Source organism: Rhinolophus hipposideros (assembly GCF_964194185.1).
Source record: "Rhinolophus hipposideros genome assembly, chromosome: 23".
Lineage (NCBI taxonomy): Eukaryota > Metazoa > Chordata > Mammalia > Chiroptera > Rhinolophidae > Rhinolophus > Rhinolophus hipposideros.
This window is the reverse complement of record NC_138069.1, coordinates 7,543,986-7,560,818: the sequence shown is the minus strand read 5'-3', so window position 1 is coordinate 7,560,818 and position 16,833 is coordinate 7,543,986. Positions and strand designations below refer to the sequence as shown.

Below are 16,833 nucleotides of genomic sequence, written 5' to 3'. Positions count from 1 at the left end.
TTTTGAATGTTTTATGGAACAGTGGATTTCTAGAGGTAAGAGTATACTTATTTTTGTCTATTAATAACAATCTGTTATTAGCTCATATATTTCCCATCCTAAATAAAAGTACTAGCTGATGATATATTGCCTTTATTTTCATTTATTTACTTCTTACTGTGTGTCTACTCTCCCTTTAGAATATATCTTCTCTTGTAGTAGATATACTTTGCACATTAATGCAGAATTAAAAGCAAAAACTTATTCCTGTCTAAAAAGGACTCTTCCAGCAAGCTGAGAGATACTAGCCTATGTTTGACAGGGTGCTGGGGTATATGCTAGCTTCTCATTGAATTAGCAGAATTTTAGATTAAATAGTTCAATTGCTGAAACTGCTGGATTTGGCTCTTCCAAGTCCATGACTTCAGGACTTGCATGAAATAATTGGATAGGCCTGGAACCAGACTTCAAGGTAGACTCATCATAACTGATACATAATTTACCTATTGTGTTTCCACATAGTTTATTTTATACAGGAATTCAAAATATCATGTATCAAAACAGGAAACTATTTTGCCATATTTATATTTGTATAGTCATCAAACAGTATTTTCTATTACTCAGTCAAGACAATTCATTCTTTAACCAAAAAGAATTCCTCTTCTCTACTTGTGAAACTCAATTGCCTTCTACTCTGGATCTTAAGAGATGAGTATTCGTACAACAAATGCTTATTCATTCATAAGACCAATGTTTAAATGTCTATAATGTACAATGTACTCAATATCGTGCGTTGGGAGAAAAAATGTATTAGAAGGTAATCCTATTTTCATAGAGATTGTTGTCCATTAGAGTATGTGTGTAAGTAAATATCAGTATAAATCAGTACATATCAGAAATTAAGTGACAAGTAATATTTACAATGAACAGTGCAAGGGAGTTATAAAAGGAAATACATTTCTAGCCAGATTTCAGGACTAATTTACCCACTGACAGAATTTGTTTTGGCCATTAATGGATAAGTAAAACTGGAAAAGGTATACATCAGTAGGCCTGGGAGTTGGGATAAGAAAAAGGCATTAATAAAGACATGAAGTTTGAAAAGTATGGCTTGTTTGCATTCATGAAATAGAGACATGGATTATAAAGTTAGAAATGTAGATTGGGACCACTCGATAAAAGTCATGAATCTAAGGCTGAGGAATTTGGAGTTCATTAGGTGGTAAAGGGCAATAAAAATTCCTAAACTGAAGATCAGGACTATGATTCAGGAAGTTGAATCTAATGTGTGAGATAGATTAGAAAGACAACGCACTAAGGCAAGAAGACCGCTGAGGTAGATATTGCAGTAGTCCAAGCCTGAAGAAGTAACGACAGAGAACAGACAGATAAGATAGCTATTTCAGATGAAGAATGAGTAGAATTTGTGGAGAACTAAGGGGAAAAAGAGATAAAGACGTTTCCCATGGCTCCGCTAAAGAACTGATAACAATATTAATGGCAATAATAGAAATGCAAATGTCTGAGGAAGAGGGTTTCTAACCTGGCCCTACCCTTGGTTCTGTCCAGATACAATTTCCAGCAGAGTATATAAGCAAATGTCATGGATTTCAAAGGCTCACTAGTCACAGGCAGGCATCTGTATTCTTGGTACTCTGGCATTACTTAACACTTTAGCAGGTGTCCCAAATCTGTATTGCCTTCAAGGAGCTAACTTTGTATATTTATTTATTGCCTCATTAGCCTCTCTGTTCTGAAGAAACTTCTGAATTGCCAGCTTAGTGGAAACACCATGTCTCCATGCCCAAGTTTAGTGATATATATTAGTCTTTCCCCACTGATTCAAAAGGCAAAACAAAAACTAAAAACACACAAGCATTTGCTATAATTGAAAAAAAGTTTTAATTAAAAAAAATAAAGGTTCTCTCACTTCCATGTGTGCAGGAACCACATGAAGGGGCATCTTAAAATCACAGATTCCCAGAGATTCTGATGCAGTAGACAAATTGTATAAATTTATAATGAAATAAATTACATTTAAAAAGGTAAAAAAAGTTCTGTTTTTATAATGATATGATTTATAACTAAGTTTCCCTAACTTATGTAATTATATCCACTCCACATCTTTATGAAGTAGGCAATCTAATTACCATATGAGATTCTGAATCAGTGAACACGTTGCATATGTTTAATGCAGTTTGTTTTAACTTATAAAAATATAGAACTCTGGTAGAGCTTTTTCATTTTCTTGACACTATTAAAAGTATGAATTCTCATAAATGTGCTAAAGTCCAATTACATATACTGATTTCATATACTGACATCAAGACAAACGATTTTGTGCACAATTTTATGTCCATAGAATTATTTCAAGACTATAACATATCTTAAAGGGGCACTTCTTATAATTAGAAAAGGGCAGTGCTAAGCAATCAGATACTAAATGGTCAAAAAATAAATACTATTTTATTAATGTAAAACAGTGACCGTTTTTAAGTTCTTATGATTATTTTTCTTGGCTACGTATTTTTATGTAATGGAGCTAAATTTAGGAAGCCAGAAAAAGGTGAGATGTTCAACCATTTTAGTAAACAAAGAAACATAAATACAAATTAAATTATAATTTAAAATGTTCTCTACTCAAGCTGGCAAAATGAGCTGAAACTGTATTCACAAGCAATCCTCTATTTAAATTTAGATAAATAGTGCCATATGGTCTCCAAAAATAGTGCACCACTTTATACTCCTTTCAAAAATGTATTAAGAATATGTTTTTCCACACATTCTAACACTTTACATTTACTTCACACTGTTATCAAAACATCATTTAAGAGCTATTTACTGAGCACATATGAAAGGTGTTAGAGATACACTGTCACACAATAACACACACACCACACAAACAACACACAGTACTCAGGAAGCACAATCAAATTAAGCACCAAATAATTATACAAATAATGTAAACCAGCAACTGTGAAAAACATTAGAAGTGAAAACTACATAGAATCTATAAGAGCATATATTAAGGGATTTAACCTACTTGTGGACTACTTCACTGAAGAAATGATCTAAAGAAGAGAAAGAGAAAATGAAGGAAGAGAGCAGAAGTTTTCTTGCCCAGGGAAACAAATGGACCTTATAAGGAGAGTAAATGCAGATTCATCTGTATAGATTTATGTCATCTGATCAGTAAAAGTAGAATTGCTTTATGGTCTGAATACGCATTCTATGAATGATGCTGAAATTATTTTCTATAAGCCATGAAGATATCTCTATGAGCTGTGTGGTTACATCCTTTGCCATTTTTCAAATTTGTTCATTTTGTGTATTGATTTGTAAGAGCTCTTTTTATATTAAGGAAAATATTACTTTGTCATATATGTTGCAAATACTTTCACTGATTGTGGTACATCTGATAGTTGTATTTCTTTCTTTGAGTTGGTATTTAATTTCAAGTAGTTTCTTTTAAGTGAATTCTCCCTAGATGTTTGTAGATTTCATATCTAGAATCATTGACATCCCCTATTAAAAGACGAAAAAAGCCAACAAAACAAAACAAAATATCTCAAAGTACAAAATCATTTTGGTGTGTTCTGATGTAATTCCTAAGGTACAGAATCAGATTCTTACTACTTTCGTTACTGAATGATTCATTTTCTTCCGCTGATTATAGGTGCAGCTTTTAGTGTATGCTACATTTCCATATCATTTCCTGCTTATAATGGAATTCTTTTTATTCTCTCTTCCACTGACTTGTCTGCCTAGTCAAGCCCCAACACAAACTGCTTTATCTACTATGAAATGTATTAATATCTGATAGCATTCACTCTCTCTCTCCTCCCCACCATTTTTTTAACAAGAAATTTCTTATGTTGATTTTTCCATATGGACTACATAATCAGTATGTCCAATAAAAAAAAGAAATGAAAAAAAATTCTATTGGTATTTTTGGGCAGATCGCATTACATTTATATATAGATAATTGTCATTTTATAATATCGTCTGTTCCTATTCCAAACCAGGAAATGTCTTTCCATTTATTTAAACCACTTTTATGACTCTCTGTGTGGTTATAAATTTTTCCTTTTATAAATCTTATACATTCCATTGTAAGTATATTCCTAGGTACTTTATCTTTTAAATTTTTACTTTATTTTTTTGGTATCTTCAATATACACTGATTTTTTTCTTTCTTAATAGTTTGCAAGTGGCTGTTGTTTATCATTGGGAAGCAAAATTTTTAAATAGTTTTACAACAGGCCAATAAAAATTCTTTTATTGTTATAAAAGGTTTTTTTTAGATTGTCTTGAGTTTTCCAATTACGCATATAATGCTCATTTTGCCATTCCGTTCTAGTTTTATTTTTATTTTACAATTATGAAATATTTTCATAAAAAATGCTATGTGTTTATATATAACATATATACATATGTGTGTATCTGTATGTGTATTGCATAGGCTAATATAACTTAAGTATTACAGGGAACATCACACAAATAAGAAATGTGAAAAAGACCAATTCTAAGATCGCTGTCAGACTTTTCCATCATACCTCATGCCTCTGCCTTCAAAAAGAAGGCCCACAAAAAGTGTGCTGTTTCAGAAATCATTTCAAGGCTTAAGTTTTAAAGTTATGCACATATTTTCTCTTAAAAGTCTTCTCAGTGATCTATCAGTCTTTATTTTACCCAGAATTGATTTTTAGAAATCATATGAAGGTATTTAATTTCATTTAAATACATGCAGAAAACCATCACATTTTTCTGAATAGTCAACTTTCTTCTCTACTGATTTACAATCCATGGTCAGACATCATGTTTTCATATACACATGGACCTGTTTATGACTGTATTTTATTCTTTTATTCTGACCATATCTGCATAAATATCAAAATGTCTTAGTTCCCATAGTATCATAATAGGTCTTGATTTCTGTTAGAGCAAGATTCCCACATCATTCTCTTCCTCATCTTCCTCTATCTTTGCCTCGACCTTCATCTATTCTTTCTCCAAGACTATTTTGGCAATTTGGATTTATACACAAATTTTGGAAATACTTTGCCAATTTCCATAAGAAAAGCTGTGACGGCATATTTATTAGAATTTTCATGAACCTCCCTCTAAATCATTTACAACAGAATTGACAGCTGTAAGTTATTGTCTTTATTTACAAACATGACATATTTTCGTTGATAAAGGTTTAATTTAATGAATTTTAAAGGGTATATACTTTCCCTATTTCATTGGATTTATTCCTAAGTACTTTGTGTTTTCTATTGTTATAGTAAATAGTATCCTTTTAAAAATATTATTTTTTTCTGTGTTGACATCTGATTTTTGTATATCTGTCATATATCCAATAATCTTACTAAACTCATCAATTAATTCCATATTTTACTTGTACATTCTATCATGTTTTTATATAGGCAATCATATTTGCAAATTAAAATAGCTTTGTGTCTTCTATTCTCATCCCTACACTTTTTATTTATTTTTCCAACATGCTGCACTTGTTTGTATTCCCATCACACATATAGAAGCAGGTGTACTGAGATCTTTGTTGTTTTCTTAATTTTGTAGAGGATGTTTCTAGTATTTCACCACTAAGAATAACGTTTCCTATTGGTTTTGGTAATATACGTGAGTAAATTTTATTTTATTGGATTTTTTTCTGTTTCTACTAAGAGAATGTAGTTTTTATCTTTAATCTGTTAATGTGGGGATTAAGTTTTTTAAATGATAATTGACCTTTGCCATCCTGATAGAAAGTCAACTCTATTCCCTTGTATATTACCTTTGTTTATACATGACTGCTTTATTTTGAAAATGTTTCCTGGACAGCTGGACAGCTCAGTTGGTTAGAGCATGGACTCTGAACGACACGGTTGCTGGTTCAATTCCCACATGGGCCAGTGAGCTGTGCCCTCCAGCTCGCTGAGCCCCCGGAGGGGAGACTGGATGGCTCATTTGGACTGGACTTGGAGCTGAGCTGCGCCCTCCACAACTAGATTGAAGGACAGTGACTTAACTTGGAGCTGATGGGCCCTGGAGAAACACACTGTTCCCCAATATCCCCCAATTTAAAAAAATAAAAGAAAGAAAATGCTTCCTTGTCACTTTTGCATCATTCTCAGATAAAAAAAATGACTGTAATTTCCACCCTCATATTTGCCCTTTTTAGATTTTTATATTACAATAATACTAGACTCAAATGACTTGGAGAATGTTCATTTTCTAGAAAAATTAGATTAATATTAGTATTATTTATTGTTTGAATCTATTCCTATACCTGAACCTGGTATTTTTGGGGGGAAGGTCTTAAAGTGCTGATTCAATTTCTTTAAATGGTTATAGAGCTTTATGTTCTTACATTTTCTTCAAATTTTTCTATTTCATCTGTTTTTAATTTTTTTGCCACTAAAGTAGTCCATGTATCAGTATCTTCAATAATTTGGTCTACTTTATTTGCACTTAATAGATCTAATTATTATTATTGCATTTTTCTCTTTTATTATTTCCTAGTTTTTCTGATTTCTTTCTAATTTCCTTACCTTTATTTTTAGTTTTCTAACTTCTTAATTTTAAGATTTAGATTATTTATTTCCTCAATCAATTTTTACGTGTACTTAAAACTACTTATTTTCCTCTATCTGTTGCTCTATCTGGATGCTATAAAGTTGCTAAATAGTATATTTGTTATTGTTTAAACCTGAGAATAGTCTAGCTTCCCTAATGATTCTTTCTTTGACCTATGTGTTTTTCAAAAGCATGCTTGTAATGTATGTATTTCTCTAATAAATTTCCATGGATGTTCTATGCATAAGAATATTTTACTAATTACTATATTAAAGCATTCATTTATTTAATCCCTATTTATTGAATGTCTAATATGAACCAACCACTGTGAAATGCATTCGAAATCCCATGATAATCAAACATAGGCATGGTTCACTCCCTCTTAGTGCTTACAGACTATGAATTATGTATCTAATAGATAAATAATGTAAATTTATAAAGCAATGATGTTCTTCCATATATAATATAGTGACTGACCTACACAGAACACATACTGCAAGAAATGGTTGATATGCTATATGAATTATGAGCAGCAGGAGACAATTACTCAAAGCTGGAAAGTAAGAGTATTCTAGACAGAAGGAGTGGCCTGTGACAATATCCTACAGTGTGAGGAACCATGGTACACTAGAAACACTGTAAAAATTCTAGTGCTGAGAAAGAAAGGAAGCATAGTCTGAAGTATAGTGGAAGAAATAGGTGCAGCAGATAATACAGACCAGCCCAGTAGTACGCTGAGTAAGGTTAATTAGAAGTACCCTTCGGTATTCCTGAAGTAATTAATAATATGCACTTTAGATTTGGATAGACTTGAATTTGAACATTCACTCAGGTTATGAGCTCTATGAGCTTTGGCAATCATCATCTCTAAAATAAAGCTAATATTCTTGCCTTCCTTTTTCATGTAGGAGCATAAGTCTTTGGCCTCAATGCTAAGCCAGGAAAGTTTTGCTGTCCAATACATCTCCAGATTTAGAAAGGTCAGAAAAATACTCACAGGATTATGTTATTAACAATCACTTTCAAAATTATTATTTCCCTGATATTTTACATATTTTATAATATCCAAGACCTGATGTTAAATTTTAGCAAAAGCTTCTGCAATATTAAAGGGGTTATTTTACTTTTGGTTGGAATTCACGGATGACTGAATTTATTTGTGGTCCTAAAGAAAAAAGGATGTGAGATGTATAATATATAACATATATAAAACAAAAAGTATAAATATATACCATAGATATGCCATATGTGGTGTGTATGGTGTGAATATACTTTTATATTTATATAACAATCTAAAACCCCACAAAATACCTGTATAAAAGAACAACTTTTACTATTTGCAATGGATTTCATCCAGGATTTATGTCTAAAAGTACTTCATAAATATATAAAGACAGAGCTATATGATCCATGCACAGACCACCTTTCAGGCTAAAATAAAAAGAATGCTGGCTAGACATCCTATGCAATACTGACTCAGCATTAATAAGTGTTAGGGGGCAGGGCTACTCAGCGTGTGGTCTATGCCCTGGGCTCCATTAGGCAAATTCCTTTTTACAGATTTGCATCTAGATAAGTAGCTGGCATAGAAGGTAAATCAGGTACATCACTAAGCACACAGTTTAGTTCAGCTAACTTTTTTTTTTCATTTCAAGACTTTTTCAATGAAGCAAGAAATGTACTATATATATTCTGGCATTGCTCCTTATCACAAACCACATTTTGAGAAAAGTAAGATCATTTACTGAGCAGTTAATGAGAAAATCAAATTTAATGGAGAGAACTTTATTACATACACTAAAGTACGTTCTAGATGGACTTCTGGTGTTAAACGGCTAGAGAGAAAGAAAATGAGAGAGAGAGAAGAAAATGTAAAACAACTAGACAAAAATATGTTTACCTAATTTTAGAATGAGGAAGCACTTCTAACTGCAAAAAAAACTATAAATAATAAAAGACAATATGAGATTTGACAACTAAAAACTATCTGTAGATCAAAAACATTAAAAAACAAGATTAAGTTAACTGAAAGAAAATCTTAACAGTATATTTGATAGGAAAAGTATGCTCTTCATATCAAAAGAACCCCTGAAAAATTAATCTCTCTTAGCTTCAGTTTCCTCCTCTGCAAAAAGATGATAATAGCCATACTCAATTCAAAATTTTTGTGAGATTGGATTAGACATGAATACACAGTATTTAGTGCAATGCCTGCTGTTAAAAGAAGGCATTATTTTTTGCTAGGTAGCCTTTAGCAACCTAATAAAAGTATTTTTTAAGACTTTAAAAATATTGTGTAATTGTGCAGTAAAGAGTTAACTCTGCAAGTTTGGGTGGTCCAAAACCTGCACTGTTCCAAAGAAAGGTCTGGTCCTCATCCAGCTCCTGGGAGGCAACTTCTAAGCCTCTGGAATATCCTGCCTGATAAGAATATCTCTGTTTACCTGGGGGCCCTGGGACATGCCAAACAGTTGATACAATGTGATTGGTGGTGAGGGGACTTGGACGAGCTTGACCTTTGAAGGGGATGGAGACTGAAGGTCTGTCTTATGGGTGGTCAGACACAGCCACATGACCAAACTCCAGTAAAAACCCTGGATACCAAGACTCAGGTTAGCTTCTCTGGTTGCAATAAGCTGTGTATTTTTCATACAGTATTGCTGAGAAAATTAAGCACTGTCTGCACAACTCCAATGGGAGAGGACAAGGGAAGGCTTGTGTCAGGTGTCTCCTGGACCCTGCCTTATGTGCCTTTTTCCTCTGCTGATTTTAATCTATATCCTTTCATTGTAATAAACTACCACTGTGAGTAAAACAGCTTTGCTGAGCTTTGTGAGTCCTTTAGCAAATCACTGAACCTGGCCCCCAACCACAGATAATATATTAATAATAAATTATGGCTTGAAATCAAACAGGTTGTTGTTCATAAAGATCATCTAAAATATATAAAATGTAGTAAATATGTGTATACGTATGCACTGAACAAACCCTGTCAAATACATGAACAGTTACCTAAAATACTTTTATTTATAAAAATAAAGTTTCAGCCTTTGTCACAGTAAATTAATAAAGATCGCATTCATATTTCATAAGCATAAAAACAATACCAATAAAAATTCCATTCTTGAAATGTTTTGGTTATAAGAAAAATAATCACTCCCCTGACCTATTGTTTAAAAGGAAAAATAATTTTGAAAGGGAAACATAAAACATTGGTATAAACCATTTATTGCTCCTTTCTTACTATGAATTCTAACCTACACTTTGTATATAATTATATATAAGATTTTTTTAAATTATCAATTTCCCAAAGGAAAAATTCAATATATTTTTGCTGACATTATTTAAGATTCCTTTGTAATAGTCAAAGACGGAATTTTTTTGTTCTCTTCAATTGCTTAAATTCTCATCCCAAGAGTCAAGTGGTCCATACAGATTTTTCCAGCTATATGTGGTGTTGCTCTGGGATTTTCTAGAAATCAAATTCAAGGCAACAAACATAAGTATACTCACCCCAAATCAGTTTAAAAACATCTCATGTGTGATTACAAAGGTATTCTTAAATTGACAAATCTAAATGGGATCATTCTGCCATTCTAAAATTGTGGGTTGCAGAATTATATGATCCATTTTCTGCCTATATTAGGACCTATATGGGAAGAAGTTATAACCAAAAAAAGAAAAAAGAGAAAGAAACCCAAACAGAAAAAAAAACAATAAGAATTTAATAGTTTTACTTAAGTAGCTGACTCTTCATTACACCTCTAATTAAATATAACTCTATTGGATACTAGATTTGTTGGGGTAAAAGATGGGAGAGGGTCTAGGGGCAGGGTGAAAAAGGTGAAGGGATTAAGAAGTGCAAATTGGTAGTCACAAAATAGTCATGGGGATGAAGGGTATAGCATAAGGAATATAGTCAGTAATATTGTAATAACTATATATGGTATCAGATGGGTACTAGATTTATTGGGGTGATCACTTCGTAAGTTATACAAATGTCTAATCACTGTTATACACCTGAAACTAATGTCCTATTGTATATCAACTGTAATTAAAAACTAAAACAAGTATTTAAAAAAATAAAAATAAATAAAAGAAAATAGCTCTATTGATGTGTGTGTGTGTGTGTGTGTCTGTGTACGTACACAGGATCCACAGATGTAATTATCTAATAACTATGAAAACTTTCCCTATATAAGAGGCTATATATAGATACACATTTTTAAAATTTCCTCTTCCTACAGTTTTCTTTCTTTGTGCTTTATGTCTTACACTGGATGATGATGATCTAATTTAACAGATGAACTCTCTCCTGTCTGTTTGTTCTTTATAAAGACACCGTTATTCTCCCTCTGGTGTCTCCCTCTCTAGCATCAGGAAAACACTAGTCTCTACTTTCAAGACAAATAGTGCTTGTAAATAAGGAGAACTTTCAGCAACAAAGTAGTTCAACATATATCACATGTCCTGCTGGTCTTAATCCATCAAACATTACACATACCTTTGGCATATCTCTATTGATTTTGGGTACAGCTCTATAAAAGTCAAATAAAATAATACTTTACTACCATTTTCACCATTCCAACCTGAGTTCCTGATCATAAACCAATGTTTCTACTACATAAAGCTGAAGTGCCCTTTCCTTAAATCATATCATTTAGTTTTTTGTTTAAGTAGTTGTAGGTTCTTGACCAAGCCTTTACATGTTCATAAAGTAACATGTATTGTGGTTGCTTCTTTGAATTAGTGCTTTTCTTACATTTTAGAATACAACAGATTGAAGAAAGTAATTTTACTTATCTGCTTTTAAAAAGTAAATGAACTTCTCTAAGTGAACTTTCTACTATTTAGGGTATTTAACAAAATTATTTAACATCCATTTCATTAAAATGTACTCAGATGGCTTATATATCAAGCTATTAACACATAGCTAAAGAGTGAAAATTATAATTTGAAACATTTATTTTAGAAGAATTATGTTTAGGATTAATTTGCATTTATTGTCTTAAAATTTTACAGGAGTAACTTTATCTTCCCTTTAAACATTATTCTCAACATTCTTCATTCAAATTATGCATGTTGTTTTTCCTAGTATGATTAAACTAAAATTATCTATAAAAATTGTATCGGAATTAAGATTATAAATCCTATCATTTCTGCAGTGCAATATTAAATGAGGTGATTGCACTGCATACTTTCCTTAAAGGATGATGACTTTAATGTGTATTTATTTATATATTTATTGTTTTGCTTTCTTTTTTGAATAACAAACTTGTATTCTAGAGAACTCGACTAAAGACTCTAAGTCTGCACAGGAGAAAGTGAAAGTCTAGCCACACATATAAAAACTGACCTCAAAAATCAATCACTGTTGATAATGTCCTATTTCTTGGACTAGGTTATGGGCACATGGATATATTCAATTTTTGATAACTCATTGAGCTGTATAATTATGACTTGATCATTTTCCTGTACTTCAGTCTACTTGAACAAAAAGGATTTTTTTTTAAAATCAAACACTGTTGTCTCCTAAGCTTTCTGATAAATTATCTTCTAAGCTTTCTGATACCAATCAAATTTCACTGCCAACTTAACTTTACTCAATAGTCTACAAAGTCCAGGCATATAATGAAAATGAAGTGAGCTGAGTGTATGATACTAGAACGTTATAGCCTGTGATGGGCTGGGAAAGATGGGCCCAGTCTCCAGGGTATAGATGCTACTCAGCTCCCAGGAATTACTGCCGTATGGGACTGTGATTCTAGCGTTACTAGGTCTGGAAATTTGATTTTTATGTCAAATTTCTACTTTTTAATGTTGGCAGCTAATTCAAGTTTTAAAACACTGCCAGCCAAACTAAATATGTCTTTGACCAAAGAAGCTTCCATAAAGATCACCTCCCTGAGAAAAACCTGACTAAATCTGAGTCCAATTAAAATACTTCTCATCTGTATGGCTGATGCTACTACCATGTAGAGAAACCAGTCAACACTAAGTCTGATTCCCTAACCCACAGTATTTCAACGAGAATATACTGCCTGTAAATATGTGCATAGTTCTTATGTAATTGGAATCCAGAACCAACCTAATAACACATGCATTATCCCCATTTTATTGATGAGGTATCTAAGGCCCAAAGGTAGCAGAAAACTTAATGAAGAAATTCAAAATAGTATGACCTAGTTAGATGACTTGAGTTCATATCTTTCTTCCAACACTTAGTATTTTTATAACTTTGGTGGTGGGGTTGGTAAATTAACTTCTCTATACTCCAGTTTTCTCCCATGTAAGATGGGTACTCTAACAGCACTACCACACAAAAATGTAAGGATATATAAAGCATGTAGAAATATGCCTGGCACATAGTAGGTGCTATATAAGTGTAACTATTACTAAATTTTTTTGTTGTTGTTAAAGATTTTATTGGGGAAGGAGAACAGGACTTTATTGGGGAACAGTGTGTACTTCCAGGACCTTTTTTTCCCCAAGTCAAGTGGTTGTCCTTTCAGTCTTAGTTGTGGAGGGCGCAGCTCAGCTACAGGTCCAGTTGCCCGTTGCTAGTTGCAGGGGGCGCAGCCCACCATCCCTTGCGGGAGTCAAACCGGCAACCTTGTGGTTGAGAGGACGCGGCTCCAACCAACTGAACCAGCCAGGTGCTCAGCGGCAGCTCTGCTCAAGGTGCCGTGTTCAATCTTAGTCACAGGGCGCAGCCCACCATCCTTTGCGGGACTCCAGGAATTGAACTGGCAACCTTGTGGTTGAGAGCCCACTGGCCCATGTGGGAATCGAACCAGCAGCCTTCAGAGTTAGGAGCACGGAGCTCTAACCGCCTGAGCCACCGGGCCGGCCCCATTATTACTAATTATTGATGCACTATTAATATTAAAATGAGATCCTTGCTTTTTGTAGGTTTTAAATGAACTAATCTATGTAAAGTGCTTAGGTTGTTGTGCCTGAGATATAGTTAATGTGCATTACATATAAATTGTGTGTCCAGTTTACTTTTCTTCCAATTTCATTACTCCTAAACCATGCAGATGAATTGTTTCACTCTGTGTTGGGTAGTGACAAGCATCGTACTGTTACAGGACACAAGTATTTTCACTTGCATGAAGTATTTTCCTTGGATGTTTAAATAATACATAGCTTTGCAGTGTCACAATTATTTCAATATTTTTTTCACTTGAAAATGTGTAGTGAAATCAATCATGTGCCATGCAATGATTGTCCTGATAAGGATTTTAATAATGTAATAAAATGTTATTGAAACTATCAGGAATGGTTACAACATTCAGAAGACACTCTTTAAATTTAGATGATCTTCTCCACCTCTTTTTGTTCCCCTAAGTTTTCAAAAACTTGAGCTCAAAGAAATAAAGAAAAATAAGCAAGTAATTCAATAACTCAAATTATAAGGTTATATGCTAATATGCCAGAATAGCCAGAATTGTTACTTACTTGTGACCCATTTCATGAGCAATTGTAAATGCCAGATTCAGGCCATTGTCTTCAGCAATAATACATTTTCTCTTTTCACTACACATTCCACTCAAGTAAGCGATACCTAGAAAAATACAAACACTAATTGTGATGTGTCAGAATTAAAATGTAAATATTTATGCTAGGTGTTAATAGAACAAACAAAAAGTTAAGAAATAAAAAATATGTCAATGTTAAATTTGGTATCTAACCCTTGTAAATGGAATTTTAGGGGAAAATGCATATGGGTAAGTCACTCAATAAAGCGTTAATATTCTTTTCAATTTTATATGTTAGCTGAAATTATTTTATCAGTTATCCAATTCTCAAAGGGCATACTATAAGAATGCACTTTATAAATACTACTTTTCATTGTCATTGAAGATAAATGAATAGTTACAACTTAGAAATGTAAATTTAAAAAGCAATGATTATGTTAAGATATTTTTCAATTCTTGTGAAGAACCTAGTTTCAAAGAAAAAGCTTAAAATAAAATAAAGTACATATAGAACATCCTTGAACATACATTTCTATTTTCAGTTAATAAAATTTTGAAGTTTAATTTTGTAAAACATTATTTTAACTAATAGGACATAAAAACTGTAATACTTGAAAAATTGAAAATGTTTCCTCTGAAAATTTGTAGGCTAATAACATGGCCCGACTGCAGAGCATATGATATTGAAATATTGTTTAAGATAAAACTTTCAGCAAGATATTTGATCTTTTGGTTTAAATTATCAGTAAAGATGATAATATCTGAAATCATTGATACTGTTTAGTTAAAGACTTATGTACTATTTACCAATTGAGATAAATCCCTGAAGATATCATTTAACAAAAGGGATTGTAATCTTCTAAGAGTTTTAATGCATTTCTAATAAGAAGTCATTAAAATAATATCTAGTATTTATTGAATTCATTGTATATTCTCTAATTCTCATATCCTTATAAAATAAATTTAATCTTATTTTATTAAAATATTAAGGTCTTGATGGGCAAAATGATTTGCCAAAAACCACATGACTACTAAATATGATAGAATGGGGATTTGAACTCAACTTTGAATCCATTTACCAGCCAACATTTATTTTGCTTCTGATAACAATTTAGTGCAAAGTTGCTGGTTACCTGACTGCCTATGAGTTTTCTCCTGTCTCCAAAAACTTAAAAAGGAAATGGTAGGGAATCATTAAGTTTAAACAAAAGAATAAATCACTTTGCCAATGTTTGGGAAACATAGAAGATTGATGAAGGATAGTAATTGATTCAGTGAAGCCACAGCCAAAGTGACAGGAGAGAAGGATTTTATGAGAGTGGTAGAACCCCCAGGGAGGGGTTTAAGACAAAGGCATACAAGGTTTAAGGAGAGGCCTTGCAGGAAGGTTGAAAATGAAAATTAGCTGAAAGTATATCCGAATTCCTCAACTACACATTCAAACCTTCATGCAGAATGTCAATGCCTGGTATTCACTGGCCTACCAAGGAAATGAGCTATATTCTTTAAGCAAAATGTAGTATAAACATATTATTTTAAAAACAGAATTATAGGATAAAACAGCTAAGAGAGGAAATATACATATAGACGTTATTTTCTCTATATATTTAGAAATTAAGATTTTATAGAACTTAAATCTACAAACAGATGAAATCTACAAAAAGATGAAATGACTTCTTTATGAATGGATAGGTGGATGGACGGATAATGGATGAATAGACATTACAAGCCCTACTTTGGCTTATTAAGGCAACTGAACTTACTTCAGGGTTAAATCAAAATAAAATAAGAAGGAAAAACTGAGGTAGTGATAAACAGAGGGGTTGGGGAAGAGAGAAGAGAAGAAAGAGAAAACATTCTTTATCTTGTTCTCTTAAACAACAAATGAAATAAAAACTTAAAATTCTTAAACATAACAAGAATTTTAAGAGAGCTAAGTCACGTACTTATCAATACAATCAAAAACGGAAAAGAAAGACTTGGGAGTTAATTTAACTTGTGTCATAATTGAAAACAGGAAGAAGACAGAAAGAAGGGAGGGAAGGAAGGTGAAAGAAATGTATCTCCTATTAATAGAGTATTAAAATTCTCTTGAGCACTTAAAAAATTTTTAAAGATATAATTTGGGATTAAATGTCCCACAAAAATACTAAATTAATAATAAATTAAGCTCAGCATGCCAATGACCATTGTTTGGTACAAAATTTCCCTTAGGACACCCATCTATTTCACTTCTTTCAGCACAACTAAAATAATCCATCACCATATAGAGATTTTAAATTCAGTTAATGTGGCTTCTCACCATTTCGTATATCACTTTGCTCCATGGGCCAGTACATATCAAATTTACTCACTTTAATAAGTTTTACATTTCTTCTACTATACCCCTTCATATATGACCCCCCAATAATGTCACTTGTTTCCAGTTCTTATCCCTTCTATATTATTCTTTCTCTTCTATATTTCTATATTGTTTACAGTCTCACAATAGAATGTTTGCTGTAGGACTTTCATAGTTATAGCCTGTTAAGTTAAGGAATTACTTTCTGATATTCTTGTGCTTCTAAGTGAAAAAGAAGGCAACGTTATCTGATGCATGGGTCAAAGGTGGATGGGAGTTAGATAATATTTTTTGGAAAAGAAATGAAAGGTTAGAATAGAGAAGCTGAGAGAAAAGGAAAAGACAGCTGATTAAGTACTAGTGAAATACTTAATGTACATGGGTCAGAAACACATGGTTCAGCTGAGGATGGAGAGCATGAGCCTGGAGGAGCATTAATACACCCAGTTGAGT

At 32.5% G+C, this 16,833-nt stretch overlaps 1 protein-coding gene across 1 annotated transcript in view; it reads right to left on the bottom strand.

Moving 5' to 3' along the window:
* ADAMTS19 (ADAM metallopeptidase with thrombospondin type 1 motif 19) overlaps window positions 1–16,833 on the bottom strand; it is a gene marked incomplete at its 5' end in the record, with an annotated part of 238,706 nt that overhangs the window by 106,431 nt on the left and 115,442 nt on the right. Inside the window, one exon of the mRNA XM_081036202.1 lies at window positions 14,020–14,125. Coding sequence (XP_080892328.1) covers window positions 14,020–14,125 — 106 coding nt within the window. The remainder of the gene's footprint in view (window positions 1–14,019; window positions 14,126–16,833) is intronic.